The sequence below is a fragment of the Phyllostomus hastatus genome, unplaced genomic scaffold (assembly GCF_019186645.2).
Source record: "Phyllostomus hastatus isolate PE091 unplaced genomic scaffold, TTU_PhHast_1.1 phas_scaffold_93, whole genome shotgun sequence".
Classification (NCBI taxonomy): Eukaryota; Metazoa; Chordata; class Mammalia; order Chiroptera; family Phyllostomidae; genus Phyllostomus; species Phyllostomus hastatus.
In genome coordinates, this window is record NW_025334042.1 from 42618318 (window position 1) to 42642197 (window position 23880).

The 23880-nt window shown below is 40.0% G+C and overlaps 1 protein-coding gene across 3 annotated transcripts; it reads right to left on the reverse strand.

Moving 5' to 3' along the window:
• Nucleotides 1-2353: 2353 nt before the first annotated feature.
• MGST1 (microsomal glutathione S-transferase 1) lies at nucleotides 2354-23626 on the reverse strand. 3 transcript variants are annotated; one of them, XM_045829561.1, is made up of 4 exons: nucleotides 23491-23626; nucleotides 15744-15884; nucleotides 11957-12051; nucleotides 2354-2963 (listed from the first exon to the last, which is right to left on the reverse strand). In XM_045829561.1, the coding sequence occupies exons 2-4, from the start codon at nucleotides 15867-15869 to the stop codon at nucleotides 2717-2719; spliced, it is 468 nt and encodes a 155-aa protein (XP_045685517.1). In that variant the 5' UTR covers nucleotides 15870-15884; nucleotides 23491-23626; the 3' UTR covers nucleotides 2354-2716. The 3 variants fall into 3 exon arrangements, with proteins under 3 accessions (XP_045685517.1, XP_045685515.1, XP_045685514.1); XM_045829559.1 differs by having other exon boundaries at nucleotides 23453-23608; XM_045829558.1 differs by lacking the exon at nucleotides 23491-23626 and adding an exon at nucleotides 16599-16732.
• Between the last annotated feature and the right edge of the window lie 254 nt (nucleotides 23627-23880).

Consider the following 23880-nt stretch of genomic DNA (forward strand, 5'->3'; position numbering starts at 1 on the left):
ATTTTGTACTTGAGCTGTCAAGTGTGAGAGATTGGTGCCAAATTCAAGCCAACATGGCCCCTTCCCAGCAGTCTGCCTTCGACAACTCCTCCTTGTCAGATCCAACAGTTTACATAGGATATGTAGTGAATAAAATACTCTGAAAGGTACGAATATAGAGGTGCTTCCTCTGCTGATAGCAGGGACACCGATCAGCTTCCCACAGGGCTGACATTTCAGGCTGGCATAAGAGAGATGATCATAGGATTTTTGTGCTGCTGTTTCTAAACGGATCGTAGAGACTCCCAAGGCAAATTGCCTCACTGCTCACCATCTGCCTCCAGGGAGACTCAGTGTGATACAACCATGCAACTCAAAAAACTGGGGTTTTTTTGGTATTTATAAAGAAGAATCCTCAGGTGGTTTGTAGAACCCATGCAGGATTCCCTAGGCTTAAGTCTGTCTCTGCATTAAACTTTCATGGTGAGGGCACAAGAAACTCCATGCCTTTCTCACTGCCTGGAGAAATACCTGGCTTTACAATCACTGAATATTAGAGTAGAAAGGTAGCTAGCTGTTAGTAGTGCTTAGGTGTTTCTTCAGGTTCCCCTGATAAGAAGGAACCAGAGGTTATATAATTCTTTGATGGTCAACCTCCCAGCTGAGCACATCATAAACATGCCAAGTTACTAGCAACCAAGTTAATAAGACCCAGGAGGTAGACGCTTTGTGTTTTAATGTGGTGAAATGAAGAATGTTCCATCAGAAGAGAGATTATAGAAAAAGGGGACAGAGAAAAAGAATATAAAGTTAAGTACTGACTGCGTCTATCTAAAGCATGCACAGTGGCGAGGGGGTCTGTGTCATTGTGGTCTTGCCAGTCCCCTTTGCAAGGCTCTTCCAAGTGTGGAGATGAAGGCATGGTGCCATGGACAATGGGCGATGAGTATTTTCGTCCCATTCATGAGATCACCTCTATCTTGAAATGGATGTGTCAGGTTATCATAGTCTTATGCCATTTAACATTTGACTTATCCAATTCTCTTTGGTACAAACCCATACTCACCAAGCATATTTGTGTTTTGTTTTTTGCCATGCAAGCCTCCCTACATGTGCAAAGCATTGACTCATGGCGACACTTTGGTTCCTTTGGCAGGGCTCCCTCATAGAAAAGCAACACAGCCTTTCTGGTCACAATCTAGCTTCCAGGGCAGCTTAACCACAGGGGCAGAATGGACTCATCCTGGGATGCAGACCACCTGACCGTGGAAGTTACAAGGCTCAGTTTCAGTGAATTCCTCACCATCCTTGTTTATATTCCAGTCTCATTTATATTTTGGTTCTTATGAGTACCCCTCAGTGCCTAATTACACCTGTACCCCGAAAGAGCAAGTCTCTGAGTCTTCAAAACAGAGGAACTCATCCCATTGCCATTGATAACTTTTTTAAAACTATGGAGCCTCTTGATGAAATATTTTCATGTCCCACCAATGTTCTTCAACACGCCCAAGCCAAATCAGTATATCTTAAAGACAGATGTCCTCACCTGCTAAGAAGATTTTACTTTATTTAATATGAAAGAATAATATACCTATATCCTAAATAATATAGGTTTTATAAATTTGCTAATTTATCAATTGATTACCCAGATAAAAAGATACCTTTATAATGGGTAAACCTGGTTGATAATACCTTACTAAATTGACCAAATCTAATACCACCAATAATGGAACAAGCTGACATCATGTGCCTACTGATGAGCTGTAATATGAAAGATACAACACCACCAAAAATGTTTGATCTGATTCTAAAACTGAGAAAATAACACCCCAACAAAGCCAAATGAAGGGTCATTCTGTGAGACAACCAGCCTGTACTCCTCAAAAAATGAGGTTATAAAAAGCAAAGAAGAAAAAAGTTAAAGAACTCTTTTATTTTATGGGAAACTGAATAGATATGATAACAAAGCGCTTGGGTGGTTCTTATGATTCCTGAATAAAACACAGTGCCAGCATAAAGGATATTTTTAAGAAAATTGGGGAAATTTACATATAAGGTATATATTTATTGATATTATTATATTAATATTAAATTTCTTGGGTGTGATAGTGGTGCTGTGATTATTTAGAGATTGTCTTGCTTGTAGGAAACCAGTGGTGAATTATTTCAAGTGAAGTGTATTGATATCTGTAACTTACCTTCAGGTTGTTCAGAAAAAACATTGAGTGATCCAGCTCAAGCAAATATGGCAAAATGTTAAAAATTAGTAAATCTAGATGGAAGACATGTAAAGGTTCATTGTATTACTTTTCTACTTTTCCACAGGTTTGAGACTTTTGAAAATACAAGTTGAGAAAACTAAAATCAGATAAAGTTTTCTTTAAATTCTTTATTTTATATACCTATTTCAGAAATATTGAAATAATGGTTTCTCATACATGCACTCACTCTTTTTATGGATTTAAAATATGAAATGGTGAATGAATGTTACAAATTACAATCAAAATTTACAACAAGGCACTTCAAGAATAAGGCAAAAGATGTAAGTATTACATTAAATTTCTAGCACAAATATAACACACGAATAAAGGATACAGGTGATGTGAATAATCAGACTAGGCTTTCCCATTTTAATTTCTCTGTTCCCTCCCACTTAAAATCTTAAAAAAGTATTCATTGTAAATTGGAAGTGCAGAATTCTTAGAAAATAATTGCATGATGAGTTGCACGGTTCTCCTCATAGGTACAATCTATTCGTCAGCAACTGGTAAGCCATTGAAATAGTAACTCCATATCCAACAAAAAAAGCCAGAGCACGATTTGGCTGGGGGAGGGGTAACAGATATGCAATTGTGTGGTAGATCCGTGCTCCCACGAAGAGTCTGAAGTGCAGGATGGCTGTTGAGAGGTCTGGACCGCTTAAGGAATACAGAAGGCCAATGCCAAGAAATGGCACAATATTCTCAAGGTCATTCAGATGGGCCCTGTGGAAAAGATGAGTAGTAAAATACTAGTTTTAAAATCAGAAGAAATATATTCACTTTTCCCTTTCTTCTACAAATAAATATAACTATTCATGGATCCTAAAAACCCAAAGAAAGATTCATTTTATTTCTCTCAAATTGCTTTGCTTCCCTACCTACCTGGTTTTATTTAGAATGTCTCATTATTTGTGTTTATTTTTATTTTTAGTGTATCTCAACAGATAACATAGAGAGCATTTTGCACTTTCAAGAATATTAAATCTGCATTTATACAGTAAAACTCACTTCATGTTTGTAGATAGGAAATACTTTTTCTTCCAGAGTTCAGACAACAGCAATTCAAGATTCTTCTTATAAAAAGTCTTCCTCCCAGAGGAAGGTAATCCTTTTGATTATGATCTTTCTAAAGTCTCCTTCCTCAATTCTGTCAGTTCGTAAAACAGTCACTGAGACAATCCTTGCTCATTCACCCAAACCATGGGTTGCCAAGTATTAATTTACCAATTTAATATCAAGAATCTCACATTCCCAACGTCCAAATAACGGAAGACTAACTAGACTTTTAAATATGGCTAACATTTTAGTCAATGTACCCTCAAATTACAAAAGTAAGCTAAGTGAAGGGACTAAGTAGAAAGAATACACAAAAATGATAGACAACGCAAGGAAAGATAATCCTATACCACATCTAGAAGAAAGCCAAAGCATGGTTTAGCCGCAAGTTTTCATCCAATTCACGGCACCTTGGGTTTCTCTGGCTGGGAATGTGAATAGGAGGCACATCTGTTATTGACTTGATATTTTTTAAATTGATGTGAGAGAGGGAGTGGGGAGGGACACACACACACACACACACACACACAGAGAGAGAGAGAGAGAGAGAGAGAAAGAGAGAGAGAGAGAGATTTGTTCATTCCACTTATTTATGCATTCATTGGTTGATTCTTATATGTGCCCTGACTGGGATTGAACCTACAAGTTCAGCATATCAGGAGGATGCTCTAACCAACTGAGCTTGATATATTTTATAAGTGCGTATTTTTTTTAATCTGATGCTCTTGTTTATATCTCCAGACTTAAAAATTGCTTTATAATCTATAGCAGAAATTAAGATTTTATAGGATTTACCAGCTATTGATACATATTTCAAGATGAAAAATATTTCTGTTTTATGTTACTCTCTTTCCTTTCAGCAAACAAATAGAACAGTGACACACTGTGTACTCAATGATCACCCTATCTCCCCTCCTCTCCTTTCTCCTGTTTTCCGTAGATTATCTCTAAGTTTGCCTGATGGAGATGTTGACAACCTAAAGGTATGAAAGAAGATGACAGTAATCAAAAGAAATAACAGTTTTGAAAGATTTAAATGAAGAACTACCTGTTCCTGAGTAAAAGCAAAGATAGAAAGGTATGAGTGTTCCTACCCTTTATTTCACGGAACAACCCAAGGGCTCCTGAGAATAAAGTGGGACGGAAAGGACAAAAACACTGTTTTCTATTAAAGAAAGCCCTTCTTTTTCAGTTTCTCTTGGTCTCCTGAATTCTGCTGGACACAGATAAGTCTTCACTTCCAATCACAGGCATGCTAGCTTTCTCCACAGCATTCTAAAAGGACAGATATTTCAAATTTGGGGGGAAATCTTTAAAAGGAAGACCCTGTGGAAATCCATTCACTTCTAAGCCTGTATTAAGTGATTGGAAAATAGAATTCAGTGTTAAAACAGGGTAGAAAGCCAGAACAATAAGGGGTAATAAGCTTCAGTGGGAGTAGAGAGAAGGAAGGTCAGGGGCAAGACTGCCCTTGACCTTAACAGCCTCTTCATTTTTCCTGACCTCCTTTCTGTCTTAATCTCATTTCTCTTCTTCGATTTTCTTTCTCTTTCCTCGGCCCTTAAAATATTATCACAGATAATATTTTATATTACCCTAGAAAGGCCTGTTTTCACCAGACCCTTGTGCTCATTGCTAACATATGCCCTTTAATAGGCTGTCATTTTTAGACCCCGCCCCAAGCATACACTTACCCAGCTCTCCCAGGGAGCACCTGCTGTAGTTCACTCACCCTTGCACTGTAACCCTTTCTCTGCTCAAATGACAGAGCTCATCCTAGAGGGGCAGCTTCCTTCAATTTCATGTCATTTCCAGACGGCCACCCAATTTATTACTGGTGGACATCAGTCTTTCTGGCTGGGTCTGTTCGCCCACCCTATGATTGATGTTCCCATTTTCCTCTCTCCTTTGGACAGGTGTCCCTTGGTGTCTGTGGCTGACCTTCCCACCAGCCCTGCTCTAATGCTTATGATGTTCCAGTCATACCTCCCCATCACAGATCAGAACCACTTGGATCTCAGCATCAACACGCCCTGTACCAGAGTTTCATGCGTCTTTGAGAACTGCCAGGCTGTGGCCAACCACCAAAGAAGTTTCACACCAGACTCTTCCTGACTCCCTCATCTCAGCCAAAGTCCTTCCCACACAGCATACTGCAGTGTGTCCGAATTCCCACAAAGATATTTTCCCCAACTGACATGATCTCTTCTTTCCTCTTCCCTTTTCTACATCTCAGTATCCTACAAAATGAACTATTCCTAAATGCCCTAGGACCTTATACTTCATACCTCACAACTTAACATATAATGGCAGACTACTTTATATTATTCTCTAATTATTACATGCATATTGATCTTATTTTCGGGAAAAAAGTTTTAAAGTTTTCCAGGGCAGGAACCCAGTCTTAAAGCTCTTTTATATCGCCCCAGTAGAAGAAGTGACAGTGATAGACACACAATAATCCCTAAATAAACGCTCCACTCAGGTATCTCATGCGGCTCCTCGCCCAACATCTTTGGGCCCTTGACAGAATCCCAGCCAGCATCACCTAGCCTGAACCACACACTGGGAGTGCTCTTTACCTTTGGAGGTGGTATAACCTAGGTGCCTCTCCTTTCTCTTAATATGAAATTCATGCCTTTTTCAAACTGATTCCCTTTATTTTTCTAGCTGCCCTGATTACCTTACAACTTGCTTTTTATCTTGTTGTATTGAATGGATATGGTCTTGAATTCTTTCCAGAACAATTCTAGAGATAGAATTAATGAAATAAATATATACGTAAAATATTTCCCAAGCACCACTGAGTTCTCTGTCCAGAATGTAAATAATACATTTTAGGCTACTTACTTCGTCGTTTCAACACATATTACCTGCTACTATTAGGAACATCGGATAGGGCCAAAAATGTTTCAAAAAACAAAACTGCAAACTGGACACCTTGTTTTTCTTAGTCTTCTCTCTTGTCATAATGAAAAGCTAGTGTATGACCACCAGGGGGTGCTGTGCACACAGTTGCTGCACCTGGTGAAGGACACTCTCATTTCACAACTTCGGTCAATTATTTCACTAAAATTTATTTATTCTTCACAATCAGACCAGAAGATCAGCTTAAATAATGAAATTTTCCTTTTGAAGTACAATCCCATTGGAATGTGGTGGGGGGTGAAAGAACTGGGCAGGAAGGGAGAAAAGGGAAGAGTTTCCAGCTGATTGCTGAAATAGAGAAGTAACACTCTTTTCCTTCAGTCTCTAGTCATACGCACCAAACTGAGGGAGAGTCCTCAAATACACTCATGACGTTTCCCATCTTAACTCTGCATCACAAAACATCTGTCCATTTAAGTATGACTATTCAAACTCTTCATTGCTTCATGTAACTTTATTTCATGTAACTTTATTTATTCCTTGAAATATGCCTAGAATTGTGGCAAACTGTGATCAACCAGTTTGGATGATCATTAGAAAATACTAAATGAGAAGATAGTATATAACTTTTATGTTTCACATGTTAGAAAATGGTGACTCATGGATTGGCAATGCAACCTCAATATATACATTTTGCCGGGGAATCAACCAAGATGGCAACATGGGAGGCTTTGAACTCCCCTCTTCCCAGAGACACACCAAGTATATGACAACACACAGAGCAATTACCTCTGAAATGAATTCAGAAACTAACTGAGCGGCTCTTATACATCCAATGAATGAAAAAATACCCCCATCAAAGTGGGTAGGAAAGGCTGAGAGACACTCTGACCATAAACTTTACCGCTGGCACAGTGCCATATACAGTTAGGAGGGAGTTCTCAACTTCCAGCTTCTTCTTGATGATGAACGGGTTTAGACCCCACATTTAGCACCCCAACTTTTAAGACTCCCACTCTCACTTGAAGGATGGGCCCCAAACTAATCTAGCTGTGAAAGCCAATGATCCTTGAGTCCATGAGATCCATGAGACCACAGCAAACAAAGGAGCAGTCCATTCCGATCACAGAAGCACTTGCTGAGTGAGGCTATCGTCCCCAGGAATCAGTGCAGAGGGATCAAGCAAAATCACCTGTCTCCCAGGCTTTCCCTAAAAAAGGTCCATCTGCATACTTTGAAAGTTGCTGCCTGGTGGTCAGGTTTCTCATTTAGCATACATCTATGGGTTAGAGTGGGCTAGCCCACTCCAAGTCTCCTGTATCTCCCTGAAAGGGGCTTGTACACACTTGGGCACCCCAGCTTCTTTCACTTCCACCTGCAGGATGGATGGGTCCCTAGAGAGACTGGCTCTGAAGGCCAACACTGAGGGAAGAGGTAAAAATGCCCATCTCCCATGATTTCCCTGATAGGAATACAGCTGCCTACTTTAAAAGCTACTACCTGTGGGCCAGGCTTTCAATTTAGCATACGCCTAAGGGCTGGATTGGATACTTCCCAGAAACAGAAGAGCCAGCAGACACCTCCCCTGCCTTTACCTTTTGCCTGCTCTAAGTCAGCGGCTTTGTCCTGGAGATAGCTTGTGCACACATCTGTGCCCCAGCCTGTATACCCACAGCACAAGGGACAGGTCCCGGGATCACCTGGCTCCCACAGCCAACAGGGCTTCCATTCAATAAATTTTGTTGGAAAAAATATGAATTTTCAAAGATAAAAGAAAGAAACCAGACCTTATACTGTATATAAACATTAACTCAAAATGGATTTAAAAATTGTACATAAGGTCTGAAACCATAAAACTCCTGGAAGAAAGCATAGAAGGTAATCTCCTTCACACGGGTTTTGGTGATGATTTTTTTTTATGACACCAGAAGCAAAGGCAACACAAGCAAAACAAATAAACCCACAGGAGGGTCTACATCAAAATTAAAAGTTCTGCTCAGCAAAGGAAACCATCAATAAAATGGAAAGGCAAACTATGTAATGGGGGGAAGATATTTGCAAACCACATTATCTGATAAGGGGTTATTATCCAAAATGTAAAAGGAACTCACACAACTCAATAGCAGAAAAAAAAAAAAACATCAAATAATCCTATTTAAAAATAGGAAAAGGACCTAAATTGACATTTTTTGTCTAGCTACAAAGAAGACATACAAATGGCCAACAGTTACATGAACAGGTACTCAACATCAGTAATCATCAAAGAACACAAATCAAGATAACAATGAGTTATCACCTTACATCTGTTAGGATGGTTATTGCCAAAAAGATAAGAAATAACAAGCTGGTAAGGATGTGGAGAAAAGGAAACCCTCGTACACTTTTATGGAGGAATATAAACTAGCATAGCCACTCTGGAAAACAGTATAGAGGGTCATCAAAAAATTAAGAACAGATCTACTGTTGCCTTCAGTGTTTAGCTAGATATAGAGCAAAGAGAACAAAGGGAACTAGACATTGAGCTGAACAAACTGGGGAACATAAACCTGCTTGCTAGCCAGGAAGCTACAGCTTCACACCCCAGGGAACCACAGCATTTCTCCAAGAAGATTAACACTCCTCCCTTCCCCTTCCAGTGCCAGACTGCCAGTGGGGGAGGCGGCGGGGGGGGGGGGGGGCAGGGATCAGGCACATGAACCATAGAAGTCAAAATGGCACAGGGAAGGCGCTTGACCAAAGAGGCCTGTCGGTGTAGCCTGGGAAAAAAGAGATTGTTTAGAAGGTGGGCTCATTCAAAGCCTGCAGAAGCTTGGGAAGTTCACTGGTCATTTTGAAAAAGCACCTGGTCCACCCTCCATCCAAGCTAATATAGTCCCAAGAAACAAAGAAGCTTCTTTTGCCCAATTGGTGATGCAATCACCGGTTTATTCATGCACTCTCTAGCTTGGGAGCACGTGACCATGTGGTAGCTACTGGGCCCGCAGAAGATGGCATGGGCTCCAGAAGGACTAAACTCCCCAGCAGCCATGCGAACTTTGCCACTGGAGCAGCCTGGAACAAGCTAAGCTACCAGGATGGGACTAAGACCACAGAGTAGTCACTTGCTGGCTCAAAAGGACTATAATATGGAACAGAAACTCTGGACACTGGCCTTTGTCTTGGCCTTGATAAGGACATGGTTGGACTTTTTCTGTGGCAGGACAGATGGAGACAGGACATTGGAAACTCTCAGAGCAGCTTTTATCTCCACATGAATAAACCTTGCCGCACCGCAATCACCCGTGCATGGGTCCTTGGAATACTTCCTTGACATCACATGAAAGAACCTCATTCCTGCTGACCATGCTATCATGTGATCAACAATCCCACTCGGGTATATATGCAAAGGAAAAGGAAGCATCATCTTGAAGAGATGTGTGCATTCCCATGTTCATTGCAGTATTATTCATAACAGTCAAGTTGTGGAAAGAACCTCTTTCTGGCAATGGGTGAATGGGTAAAGAAAATGCGGTATATACCTCCAGTGATATATTATTCAGCCTTAAAAAGGAAATCCTTCTGGCTGAGATGGAGGGGTAGTAGATAACACTTCCCTTCCTTGAACAACCAGAAAAAAAGGATAACAACCAGTTTGAAAACCAAAAAACAGCCCTAGCTGGTGTGGCTCAGTGAACAGAGTGCTGGCCTGTGAACCGAAGGGTGGCTGGTTCAATTCCCAGTCAGGGCACATGCCTGTGTTTCAGGCCAGGTTCCCAGTGGGGGGAGATTAAACATAAGGAAAGAATCTTAAAAGGAGCAAGAGAAAAGGAAACAGTTACCTACAAAGGAGTTCCCATAACACTAGAGCTGATTTCTCAAAAGAAACCTTACAGGCAAGAAGGGGCTGGAAAGAAGTACTGAAAGTCATGAAAAGCAAGGATCTACAACCTAGATTACTCCACCCAGCAAAGCTGTCATTTAGAATGGAAGGGCAGATCCAGTGCTTCCCAGACAAGGTTAAGTTAAAGGATATCATAATCGCTAAGCCCTTACATGAAATGTTAAAGGGATTTGTCTAAGAAAAAGAAGATCAAAACTATGAACAGTAAAATGACAACAAATTCACAAGTATCAACAACTGAACCTAAAAAACAAAAACAAATTAAGCAAACAACTAGAACAGGAACAGATCACAGAAATGGAGGTCACATGGAGGGTTAACAGTGGGGAGGCGAAGGGGGAGCGTGGGAGAAAAGGTACAGGGAATAAGAAGCATAATCAGTAGGTACAAAATAGACAGGGGGAGGTTCAGAATAGCGTAGGAAATGGAGAAGCCAAACAACTCATATGCATGATCCATGGACATGTACTAATGGGGAAGAATGCTGGAGAGAGGAGGGTGCAGGGTGAAGGGGGATAAAGGGGAGAAAAAATGGGACAACTGTAGTAGTATCATCAATAAAATATACTTAAAAATTAAATCTTTTAAAAATAATAAATTAAGCATAAATAATATTAACAAAAAAAGGAAAGTAAGGAAATCTTGTCATTTGCAACAACTTGAGTAAACCTGAGGGCATTATACTAAGTAAAACAAGCAAGAGAGAGAAAACCAAATGTATGATATTAGTTATATGGGGTAAATTTAAGGGGAAAAAATCAAACTTATAGAAATAGAGAAGTGGTTGCCAGGGTTTGAGGTGGGGCAGGTAGTAATGGGAATTTTGTAGAAGAGTACAAACTTTCAGTTAAAACATAAGGTCTAAGTTTACATGGTGACCAAAGCTGATAACATTGTATTATATAGTTGAAATTCGCTGAGAGTAGAACTTAAATGTTTTCACACACAAAAAGGAAAGGGGTAAATATATGAGGTGATAAATATGCTAAAATTACTTGATAGGAAGAACTTTCAAAATGAATATGTATATCAAATCATAATGTATGCTTTATTTTTAATAGTTATATATTTTTCTTAGAGAGTGGGGAAGGGAGCAAGAGAGGGAGAGAGATGTGAGAGAGAAACATAAGATTGGTTGCCTCTTATACGCACCCAGACCAGGGACCAAACCCACAACGCAGGCATGTGCCCTGACCAGGAATCAAGTGGCAACCAATCACTTGAGGGACAATGCCCAAACAACTGCTTCACATGGGTCAGGGCCTAATGTTGTATTCTTTAAATTTCTTCCAATTTTATTTGCCAATTACACCTCAGTAAAGCTGAAAAAAACATTTCATTTATCTGACTTTATGACAAGAATTAAGAAATATACCTGCAGAGTAAGATTCTGTGTGCTTTTAAAATAAGTTCATTAATTGTACTTTTAAGAAGCTGTGTAGATGATATCATGGCTTATTGCTTTTCACTGTTCATTGAATTCGCAGTACATTAAACATAATGTCTACAACGCAGAGAGAGGACAGAGATATATCCCACATGAATATTTTGAGTCTTATGCAAAACACCTAGTTCTTCATCCTTTTACCTAAGTTGACAGTCTCACCTCTGGAGAAAGGCAACAAAACTGCAAAAATCTACCTTTATTATTTTACTTGTACCTATCATTAGTTTTGATATATACCTGCACAGACCAAAGTCATTATTAACCCCAAAAAAGTGCAGAGTATAGCAAAATTGGCAATCAGTGTAACTGCAGTGATAGTTGAAGACTTCTAGATCCCTAATTTTCTGCAATTATTATATGGACTAACATTTTTTTCCTTCATGTGCAATACTCCAATACCCTCACTGAACTCTTTGACCAAAAATAGTCAACCAAGTAAAGAACTTCAGGAGACAGTGGGCTTACCTTCGCACACGTTCTACTCTGTCATCTACCCGAAGATATTTCTTGGCATTTTCTCCTTTGCCAAAGTTTGCACAGTCTTCTGGGTTGGCAAAAACCTATTCCAAACACCAAAAAAATATTTCAAATACCAGATAACATCATGATATTCTAAGTTATTTTCATTTTAACAGAAGAAACAGGCATCCAGAATGGCCCTACAAAAAGAAAATTTGGAGCAATAGGCCAAACACAGGGAGAAAAGAGCATCTGTAGTTTAAATGTGAATGTTTATTAACACTGCAAAATTTTTTTGAAAAGCATAAATAAGAACTTAAATAAAAACCAATGTATAAAAATAGTGAAAAGTAAGCAAAATGGAAAAGAGGGCACAATTGAAAGTCATCATTGACTATAAGTATGGTGAACTGGCATCTTTTCATGGTGATTTTCATGCACCTTCTGTCAAGAGCATTAACATTTCCAACTGATTGTGTATCTGAAATCATAGGTTTACTTGCTAAAGAAATTAGAAGAGCAAGGGGAAGGAAATGTCTTTTGTACTTTGTTAAGATATATGTACTTCTTTTCCTTTTATTTAACCGAAACTTTGGATTAATAATATAGTGAAACATAAGAACTTGATTTCATTCCTATAAATACCAAGTATATGTTCTAGGGCACAGGAGGTCTGGCCAGAAAGTATCCAGGCATATACTATGAAAAATAGAGACTCTAAAGAAGATACAAGATGCAAGAAACTTTGTACACAGGATAATGACACCTCAGTCATCTTCAAAGGAGGCACCCTGGAACCTCCCACAGTTCTCCCAATTGCCATCAGCTGCCCAGGTGTATTTTCCTAAACCTCACCAACTGTCTGAAATCTCTCCCCTTTCAAAGGTGATCTTAGTTTTGAGAAAAGCCAGAAGTCACAGGACACCAAATCTAGGCTGTAGGGGGGCTGAATCACCTGAGTGATTTGATGTTTCTCCAAAAAACTCTGCAGGAGATGTGATGCATGAGCAAGTATGTTGTGCTGAAGCTGCCAGTCACCAGTCGCCCATAGCTGTGGCCATTTTCATTATATTGCATCTCTCAGCCAACAAAGAACATGGAGTTAGAACTCATTAATTGTTCAACCTGGAGAGGTGTGCTCATGATGGACAACACTTCCCAATCAAAAATCAAAGTAAAACTCTGGCTGGTATGGCTCAGTGGATTGAATGCCAGCCTGCAAACCAAAGGGTAGCCAGTGGGATTCCCAGTCAGGGCACATGCATGGGTTGAGGGCCAGGTCCCCAACAAAGGGACACATAAGAGGCAACCACACACTGATGTTTCTCTTCTTCTCTTTTTCCTTCCCTTTTCCTCTCTCTAAAAGTAAATAAATAAAATTCTTTAAAAACACTTCACATGATCTTGATCTTGCTGTGGCTTTTTCATACCTTCTTTGGGCTTGGAGTGCTAGGCAACTTCCATTAGAATGACAGGGCCTTTGTTTCCAGATCACATGCATAGCTGTAGACCCACGATTCATTTCTGATTATGACCTTTTGAGAAAATCTGGTTCATTGGTAGTGGTTTGAATCATGTCATTAGCAACTGAAGCCCGATGTTCCTTCTGCTCTGGTAGGAGAAGCCATGGAGAGAAATTTGCCACGATATGTTTCATGCCAAGGTCCTGCATCAAAATCTCAGACACAGTAGTTTTTGAAACCCCCAGTTCAGCTTCTAGTTCTCACACTGTCAGTCGCTGATCTTTGTTGATTGTAGCCTGTATGCGTTCAACATTCTCAAGTGTTTTGCTTATTGCACGTCTTCTGGAACACGGATCTCTTGCAACAGATTCTTGACCATCTTTGAAGCACTTGTGCCACTTTTATTTGCATTGCATTCATTGCATAGTCCCCAAAAGCCTTCTGAATCTGAATAGTTTCCACGGAGAAACATTCAAGCTTAATGCAAAATATGATGCAGACTCATTGCCCTACTCACTCAGTCATTTTGAATGTGATGGCCACACACTACACATGTTCACTCAACAGCATCTACCATCCCTACAGAGTAGTACAGTGAGGTCGTTGTTGTTCATGCATGCGCATTCCAGTCTATGCTCCTTGGTTACCAGGTTATATCGATGTCACACAAACCAGTCTTGTTGTATTAACAATGGCCGGACTTTTTCTGGACAGACCTTACATGTTTGTGTATTTCTTTCTGTAATTATTATGCTGTTTGAAATGATGTCCCTATTCCTTGAAACTTGAAACATGTGCTTAAAAAACATTTAAGTATGGTCCATTGTTTAATAATTTATAGTGAATAAATAAAAACACAAACTATAAAATTAGCCTTAACTTAAGCTCAGTAACCTCATAAATATTACAATATTTTTCTTAATATAACATGAATATTTATTCCAGATAAAGATGTTGAGGAGACTGATGGGCAGGAATGTGATACAGTATCAGCTCTTGATGTCAGTCTTATTCCTAAATAAATGTCTGGCATCCACTAGATAGTCAGCCAATGAATATATTTTGAGCAAGTAAATAATTGTAATATGATGGAAAGTGTATGAGATTTGAGTTTAAACAAATATAAATTTAATCCTTAACCTCACCCTTCACTGACATGAAACCTTGGGCAAGCTACTTTATTCCTCGAATGTTCAGCTCCTCAGCTGTAAAATGAGGACACTAATGAGGATCTCACCTGACAGTGCTAACAACTGCGTGAACGATTCCATGATCTGGTACATATGAAGGGCATCGTGACTCCTGGCACACATCACCAGCACTCTACAAATATGAATTCCTTCGTTCTTTCCTTATAAGACAGAGCACATTTCTTCTATCCTTGGTGCCACTATGTTTCTGGAGGACAGTGAGGACCTGGTGGTAGGCAGCTATTTTATAGCCTGCTGCTCCAACACCTTGTCCCATTAGAGATTTCAACAAGTGGGTATGTGCCCCATTAAAATGCAAATATCTCTGGGGAAGGAATTATACCTCCAGACAGTACAATGGAATACCTTAGCAAGTACTATGACCTCCAGATAAAAGCAAGGCTCTGAAGGACAAAATTCAGGACAAGCATTCAGAGAGAAATAACTGGTTTTCCAAAAAAAGAGAAAGAAATGCTGAATAGGGTACAGGGGCCACACCAATGAAAATCATTTAACTTTGTCAAGGTAGATTTGCTCAACCCCCCTCACTGTGTCATACCCCTCGCTGGAATATAGAGTATGTGCTCCCAATCTTTCTGCCACTTTCTCCATGCCTCCAGTTTTCTTTTAAATCATTCTTATAACACTGGGTAGCAATACTATTCCCTTTCGAAGTCAGAAGTATACAGAATCAAAATGCCTTGTTCCACAAGAAGCTCTACTGTGGGAATATAAACTTTAATTTTGTCCCTAAATGTGTATCCCTGACCTGTAACAGAGCTGAAAACACCAGTTAATTATCTGGAAAATGACTATTTTACAAACTCTAGTTGGCAAAATTAACTTCAAAATCATAGATAGTTTCCTTGAAAACTTTGATTCTCCAGAAATCCCATATATATGCTGAAGCACCATGACAAAAGGTAAAATCCACAATCAAAAAAATTTTTACTAGTTTCTGGGGGAAAGCACCTGTTTCATAAAATATATTAACTGCATCTATACCAAATGATTGCATACTTCATTTGCAACACTAAACAGTGTGCCATTGCAGCATACAAAAAAAATGTAAATTAAGAAAATTGCTTTTCAGAATTTCAACCCTTAAAAGTAAGACAATATATCCTTCAAATTTCTTACCTTTCTTGTCAATCTGTAGAATGCAGTTGCAGTACTCATAAACATCATTTTGGAAAGAACAATTGTTGCATAGGAAGCAAAGGCCATGAGAACTTTATCTTCCATTAGCTGGGTAATGCCAACCATTTTTTCAACTTTGATCTGGAATTTTAAAAAGGTTGTCGATAAGATAAGAAAAAGAAGACATAAATATCCCAAATATCTTCATGGTAATTTGATGTGCTGATATTGCAGTACTAACCATAATGTTCTTTAAAGTATCATGGATTACTTGCAGAAGAAATAATCATTTAGTTTTTCTAAAATTTCAAAATGAATAGTATTACTTTTTTCTGGTCCTATGTCATTAAGTTTGAAGACTTCAAACAAGTAGAATGAAAATGAACATGTAGTGGGCATTATAAGGCAAAATAAATAGGCAAAATGCTGTAAAGATAAATTAAAGCCATACATGAAGATGAGCCACAAGTTGGACACAAAAGATCAGAGTTCATGGACTAAGTTCTTCAAAAGTAACCCAACCGGTATGTCCATAGTAGTACCATTAATGTTTGATCAGGAATGCCTCAAACTTTAGAAATCAGACTCTTAGCTTTCTGTCATTTCAGTAATTTTTAAGTTCTCAGAAACTAAATTCCATTATCACCATTTGATCATGAACCTTGGTTGAGAGATTTGGCCACTCTAAGGCTAAACTTCTTCATTTATAAAATGGGTCTAGTAATAAATCCTAGCTCATTGGGCTGTTGTTAGGATGTAATTGAGATAACATGTGGAATACAGTTAGCACAGCACACCTGGCCTGTGAAAATCCTCAATAAAGTTTATTATATTCTTATCACAATCATCACTCACCATGATCATGGTCATCATTCACACCAACACATGTGAAGAAGAAGCAGGATAATGTAGCCAGACATAAGATAGGCTTGCAAAGTGCAAGGTGAAAATTTGGCATTTATGGTACTTTCATCGTAGAAAGAAGGAAAGGAGGATTAGCTTTACATAATTCCTCAGGTTCTACTTCCATCTAAAAGATAGACAGAGTAAATTGAATGTAACTATGTGCTCAGGAGGAAAGCTAAGGCACAGTGGTGATACTGAAGTCAAAGTGGGTAGGAATTTAGGGTAAATCTTAAAATTTAAACTCCTTGCATTATCTGAAAGTCATGAATTATTTAACTTCTTTGTGTTTCATTATCATTGCTCCTATCTGCTTTTTCTATCTTTTTCATCTTTTCTCACACCCAAGCTAAAATGCTATTTAAGCTGCTTAGCATGAAGTGTAGTTGCTTCTAGCCAACTACAATTCATTCCTGCCTCGAAAATTCAGCCCTTGCATGCAATGTTATTAGAATGACCTCTGTCAGATTCTAATCATTTTATCCATCTACCATAATCTATAAATCCAGGTATCTTTCTCTACACTAGTACTGCTACTGATGAATGTGATACTAACTGTGTACAATATACATATAATTTTATGCATCAACTATGAGTCCAATGATACCATGTGCTTTATGTGCATTGCTCCATGTAATCTTTGTAATTATAACATTATAATTCTCACAACTAGATCCCTTTTACATTTGAAGAAAATGGGAATTAAATAGGTTAAGCAGCCAAGCTGGAGTGTAATCCCACATCTCTGACCTCTTATCTCATATGCAAACCACACTGCACTGTCTCCTTCAAGAGACTGCAGATGGCTTAATTCTGATTCAACTAACACTGACTGTGTACTCTCGGGCTGGCACTATTGGCACCCCTTACATCTTCTATCTTCTTTCCTCTTCCCATTACACTACAAGGTGGGTACTATTATTCCCATTTTGCAGGTAAAACAAAGCTTCCTAAGTAACTCCTATTTTAAAGGGTAAGCCAAAAAATGCACTCCTTAGATTTAGGCAAACAGAAATTATATACTCTGGCTTAAAAACAAAACAAAATATGTATGATAAATTAACTCATGTCCACAAGTCAGTAGTCTTGAAAGGACAGTATGTCAGATAAATGCTCTGTGCAAAGAAATACTTTTGGAAACATATAACTTATCTGCACTTGCTCCAGTACTGAGGGGTGAAAATCATGAATGAGCTGCTGTGTCCTTCAGAGTTCAAGTAAAGTAATTAATTTAAGGGATCCCTAAGTCTTATGCTTCTGGAGAGAGATCTGAAACTGTGATGAAGTTAATTTTTTAAAAATGAAGAAAAGTTTATCAAGTAGGGAGTGTTGCTATTTAACAATAATTTTTAAACTACAACAGTTTCTGTAGGTCTCTCTGCTAATGTCCCCAGAATGAAATTTTATTTAGCAATGGAATAAAACTTTGGGGAATGTTTTTCTCTTGGTGAAAATTAGTATGGAAAGAGTAGAGAAAAAGTGGAAGACTTCCAGAACTGTTGGTGGGGAAAGAGCACACAGATGCCAACAGCTGGAGAAAACCAGCAATGGGAAGTTTCTTCTCTAAATGTGAAAGTGCAGGGATGTCTGGTCAAGATGGAAGCACGGGTAAACATGGTTCACCTGCTCGCACAACCACATCAAAATTAAAACTAAACTGTAGAACAAATATCACTCAGAACCATCAGAAATCAAGTTGAATGGAAGTCCAACAACTACGGAATTAAAGAAGCCACTTCCATCTGGACTGGTAGAAGGGAAGGAGATGAGGAACAAGCTGGTTCTACACCCATATGTGGTGGATAAAATTTCAAGAGGGATATCTCAGGAACGAGGAGTTCCACCCCATGCAAGGTCCCCCAGCCCAGGGTTCCAGTGCCAGGAAGATAAGTCTGCATAACTTCTGGCTGCAAAAACCAATGGGATTTGAGTCAGTGAAAGAAATTGCTGGATTCCCAGGCAGTTAGTTCCTCTAAAGGGACCCAAATACAGATTTATTCAGACTCACTCCCTCTGAGCTCCAGCACCAAGGTAGCAGTTTGAAAGGCACCAGTGACATACAGGGAGGAAATGCAGTGTCTGGTATCAGAGCAAAAGCTGGGGGACAGTGTTCTCCCAGACAGAACAGTGGGCAGAGGCCATTGTTCCTTTTCTGAACCCTCCCCTCATAATGCCACAGAACTGGAAGGTAGGTACATTTCTGAGACTCCAAAAACCTGGGTTACACTGTTTGCCCTGCCCCAGTGATTCCCTGAGGCTCTGTCCCACCCAGTTTACAGGCCCACCTAAGCTGTTAACAGTGGGTTTTCCATATGAATGACTTGTCTTCGTGTTTGTTTCATATCTTCTAAATCCTTTAAACAAGTAGCAGCCAGACTCAGTGAGCCCCCAGACCCCATACCTATTGTTAAGTGGCCCCAAGCATACCAAAAGTAACAGCCAGCCTAGGTTCACAGTTTGGCTTCCCATGGGAACCTCCTAGCCGAGCACAAGTAGCAGCCATCTGCAGATTCCTTTGTAGCTCATGCTGTGTGGCACCGGGCATAATACAGGTGGTAGCTAACCTTGGCCTGTACCACCCAGGAAACTCCACAGCCTGTATAGCCAAGAAACAGCCACAGACCACATTGTAGCACCACCACCTTGCCCCTGCACGGCTGATCTTTCATGAGGATAGGGGTTGGTGGTCAGTAGTCACAGCCAGTTCTTTAGGCTGAATGGCCTGGGTAAATCCCTCCCATTGACCTGCCAACAACAATGAAGGCTAAACTGCAAGAGGAGATGTACTCAGCCCACACAAAGAGCTCACCTCAAGTACCCAACTTGGGTGAGAGAGGAGGCTGTGCCACTGGACCCTATAGGATATCTATTATATTAGGTCAACACCACTAAAGGAGTCATATGATCTCTAACTAACACATAGAAACAAACACAGGGAGGCTGCCAAAAATGAGGAAAAAAAGAAACATGGTCCAAATGACAGAACAGATCAAAACAGAAAAAGAACTAAACATAATGGAGACAATCAGTCTATTGGATACAGAGTTCAAAACACTGGTTATAAGTAAGGATGCTCAAGGAACTTAGTGAGGACCTCAGCAGCATGAAAAAGATCCAGTCAGAAACAAATGATTCACTTACTGAAATAAAGAATGATTTATAGGAAAACAACAGTACAGAGGATAAAGCTAAGAATCAAATCAATGATGTGGAACATAAGGAAGCAATAAACAATCAATCAGAACAACAAGAAAAAAGAATAAAAAAAACACAAAGATAGTGTCAGAAGTCTCTGAGACAAATTCAAACACTCCAACATTCACATTATAAGGGTGCTAGAAGGAGAGCAGGAGGATAAGAAATTGGAAATCTAATTGAAAAAATAATAAAAGAAAACTTCCCTAATTTGGTGAAGGAAATAGACATGCAAGTCCAGGAAGCAAAGAGAATCTGAAACGAGATGGACACAAACAGTCCCACCTCAAAACACATAATTAAAATGCTAAAGGTTAAAGATAAAGAGAGAATCTTTAAAGCAGCAAGAGAAAAGTAGTTACCTACAGGGGAGTTCCCATAAGACTGTCAGCTGATTTCTCAAAAGAAACTTTGTAGGCTCAAATGGATTTGCAAGAAATATTCAAAGTCATGTAAAGCACAAATCTACAGCCAAGATTGCTCTATCCTTCAAAGCTATTATTTAGAATCAAAGGGCAGATAAAGAGCTTCCCACGCAAGAAAAAATTAAAGAAGTTCATCATCACCAAAACATTATTACATTAGAAACCTTATTTAAGAAAAATATCAAAACTATGAACAATAAAATGGCAGTAACTACATATCTATCAACAACTGAACCCAAAAAGTAAATTAAGCAACCAAGAAGAACAGAAAGAGAACTATGGATACAGGGAGTGTTTTAATGGTTGTCAAATGAGAGGAGGGTTTGGAGGAATGGGTGAAAAATTGAAGGAATTAAGAAGCATAAACAGGCAGTTACAGAATTGCCATGGTGATGTGAAGTACAGTATAGGAAATGAAGTAGCCAAAGAATTATACACACGACCCATTGACATGAACAAAAGTGTGGAAATTGCCTGAGGGAGTGAGAGGGTCCTGGGTGGAGGGGGAAAAGTGTGAAAAATTGGACAACTGTAATAGCATAATCAATAAGATATAATTTAAAAAAATAAATGTGCAAGTGCACCTCACACAGAGAGTTTCTCAATCACCAAAAATGTGGCTTCACTTCTCTGGCCTGCGGTTTTGGGAGATGGGCCAATGCTGAGCCTCTGAGCTCCTCCTCTTTGGGAACAACATCTTCCAGTCCCAACACACCCAAGGGCCAAGTGACCAGGAGTAAAGGTAAGATATTACGAAATCAGAGTCATTTATATACAGCATGAGATAAGGTGCTGCTACTTTTGGCTTGTTTTTTTCCAAAGTTGATTTGCCACTAAATTGCCTTGACCCCACAGCATGGTTGGGCACTATACTCAAAGCAAAATTATTGAAAGCTTTTTACCAGAAAAAAGTCACCAGGAGGAAAGAGCACAGTATAGTAGTAATAATAAGAGGGTCAAGTATGAGAGGACTTGAGTATTTGAAGAATGAGGTAGAAATAATCTAAGTAAGCAGAGCAAAACACAAAACTTGGTTATAAATTATAGAAAAAAATTATTACAGTGTCTAGCATGTTGTTGCTTTTATTGGCCATCATGGGTTGACATGACAGAGAATACCATAATATGTCTCACCAGAGAGCAGGGCCCAGTCCCCTAACTTGGAGGTGACTGCCTCTGAGAGGACAAAGAGCGGAGTGTTGAGCACACACAGACTCTGGAGTTCAGGTGGATCTCGACTCTGTCACTTATGAGCCGTGATTTAACTTCTTTGGGGACTACTTACCTTGCCTGTAAAATGAAGTTAATAATACTTCCTACCTCACAGAACCTTGTGAGGACTAAATGAGTAAAGGACTTAGAAAAGTCCTGGGACCTGGGAAGCTCTCTGTACGTATTGGGTCAATAAATAAGTCCCCACTCTGGCCCTGTTCTAGGCACTGAACATTAAATATCAGAGTTTTCAAGCCTCCACGTTATCTCACTTGATTTGGAAAACTCCACTATAGTCAGAGCAAATACTTGTCTCCGCCTTTAACACATAAGGAAACTGAGGCCCAGAGAGATAGTGACTAATTTGAACAAATTCACACTTGAGGGAACAGCACTAGAACCCAGTTTTCTCAGATGTTTAACTAGTGATTTTATCTACCTTCAGGCTAACAATTCAAGATTGCTCTGGTCTTTTAGGAGAACTTTCTGTCAGATTCCTTTCCTATCTTGCCCTTCCCTGCCCCACCCCATCACAGTTGAGTCTTCATTTCTCAACTGAGGAATATTCCTCTTCTCTGTACAGGTTCTTGGCCAAAAAGAGCAAAGCTCTTTCCTTCATGGTGGCCTCTCTCCGTCAATATTGTGAAATGCACAGAAAAGCTGGGCATACAGTCCCTTGGGGCATGACTCTGCAATTTTGTACTCTCTGAAACCGACAGAACACTATCCGTGGATTAGGAAAAAAGATAATCCATGTCCTTTGTTGCTGTTTTTGAGTTCTAGAATTTCCTGATGGGATTGAGGTAACTGTAGAGTTGGCCTCCTAAACTGCAGAGCCCAGGGGCTACCAGGAGAATGTTGGTGGCTCTGGGGGGATGTGGGCCGAAGCTGTTCTCAGGGGACTGTGCTGACTTCCTTTGCCAGCTTCAATGATTAAAGAACTCCACTCCTAAAACAAACCCTTAGAAGAACTGTTTGTCTGCCACGGAGACCAATATGTAAATGGAAGCCAATTTTAAGAAATGACCAAAAATGGTTAATACAAATAGGCCTTTTATTTTGGACAAGGCAGAGGACAGCAAAGCCCCCAAATCAGCCTAACTCCCAGGTTGTAAACCCACTGGGGATGCAAAAGGTGTATCTAGCTTGGTATTCACAGCAAACTAGAGCCCTGAGAACTCCAGGCTGTTAGCTGGTCCAGGGGGAAGTTTCCCTCTGGCTGTATAAGAATGCTTGATTGGAGCCTACTTGGCACTCCCTTAGAGAGAAAGCAGGGACAGGGTAAAGGACAAAATAGGAGTGCCAGGACTACCAAGAAGGCTTGGAGCCATTTCAGAGGAAGCAGGGAAATTGTAGACACCTTTCTCTCCACCACCCAGGTCCCAAGATAGCAATAATATCTGAGGCCTCCACTCCCAAAGAAACTCCCTTTCTCTTTTACTCCCACATGGCTCCCTCCTCCATATGGAGGGTGTAGAGTCTTCTAGGGAGTTCCATTCTTATCACAGGGTCTAATCCATGTCTTACTGAAGTTTTAATTTAATTATTACATTATCACCGTGTCTAATCCATGTTCTCCTGCACTTTGTTGTTATTATTGTTGTTGTTGTTGCTATTATTATTTTAAACTTGCTGATGTTTCTCGTGCCTAACAAAGGGACTTTGTGAACAGAGAGGACAAGTCCCGTCTTTCAGTAGGAAGAACACCAGTTTGACCACGCAATAGAGTCACTTCAGCATTTTACACCCTTAGGGTGAAGAGAAGTTGCTTAAACTGCAGAGACTTCATATACAGTGCTACAACTTGCAGGTACTTTTTATTCCCCCAAAGGTTCGAGGGAATACTTTCCAAATGGATGAGAATAAATCTCAGGAGAGACCACTGAAAAAGCGAAGTCAAGTTGCAGGCTGACAAGGGACCCCTCAAGCCTACACCCGCAACCAACCTCACCCCTACCCACCCGTCACACTCACCACAGCGCCTCCCTCCGCGTCCCCTCCCCGACACGCACCGTAGATCACAGCAGGAGCAAGGCAGCAAACCTGTCCCAGCAGGCAAGTGGCTGAAATGAGGGGACTTTCACTATACGCCCGCCAGGACCTGACGCAGGCGCCACGCCCACTTTGCCTAATTTCCCATTAATTTGCTCTCAGCACGGAAAGCGTGACTCCCAGCCTCGCCAAGCCCCTCCCCTAAATCGCCGGATTGTTCTTTCCTGGAGTAACCTCTGCCTGCGGGTTCTCTTTTTTGAACCCTCGTATTTGGCGCCTGAAGCAGCTCTGCGTCCTGAATTGCCATTTCTCCCATTCAGTGGGGCGGATACATTGGCGATTGTCTAGAAACTCCGTAGCCTCCAACATTTCAAGTATGGAAAAGCAAGGCCAAAGCCGTTAACTTTTAT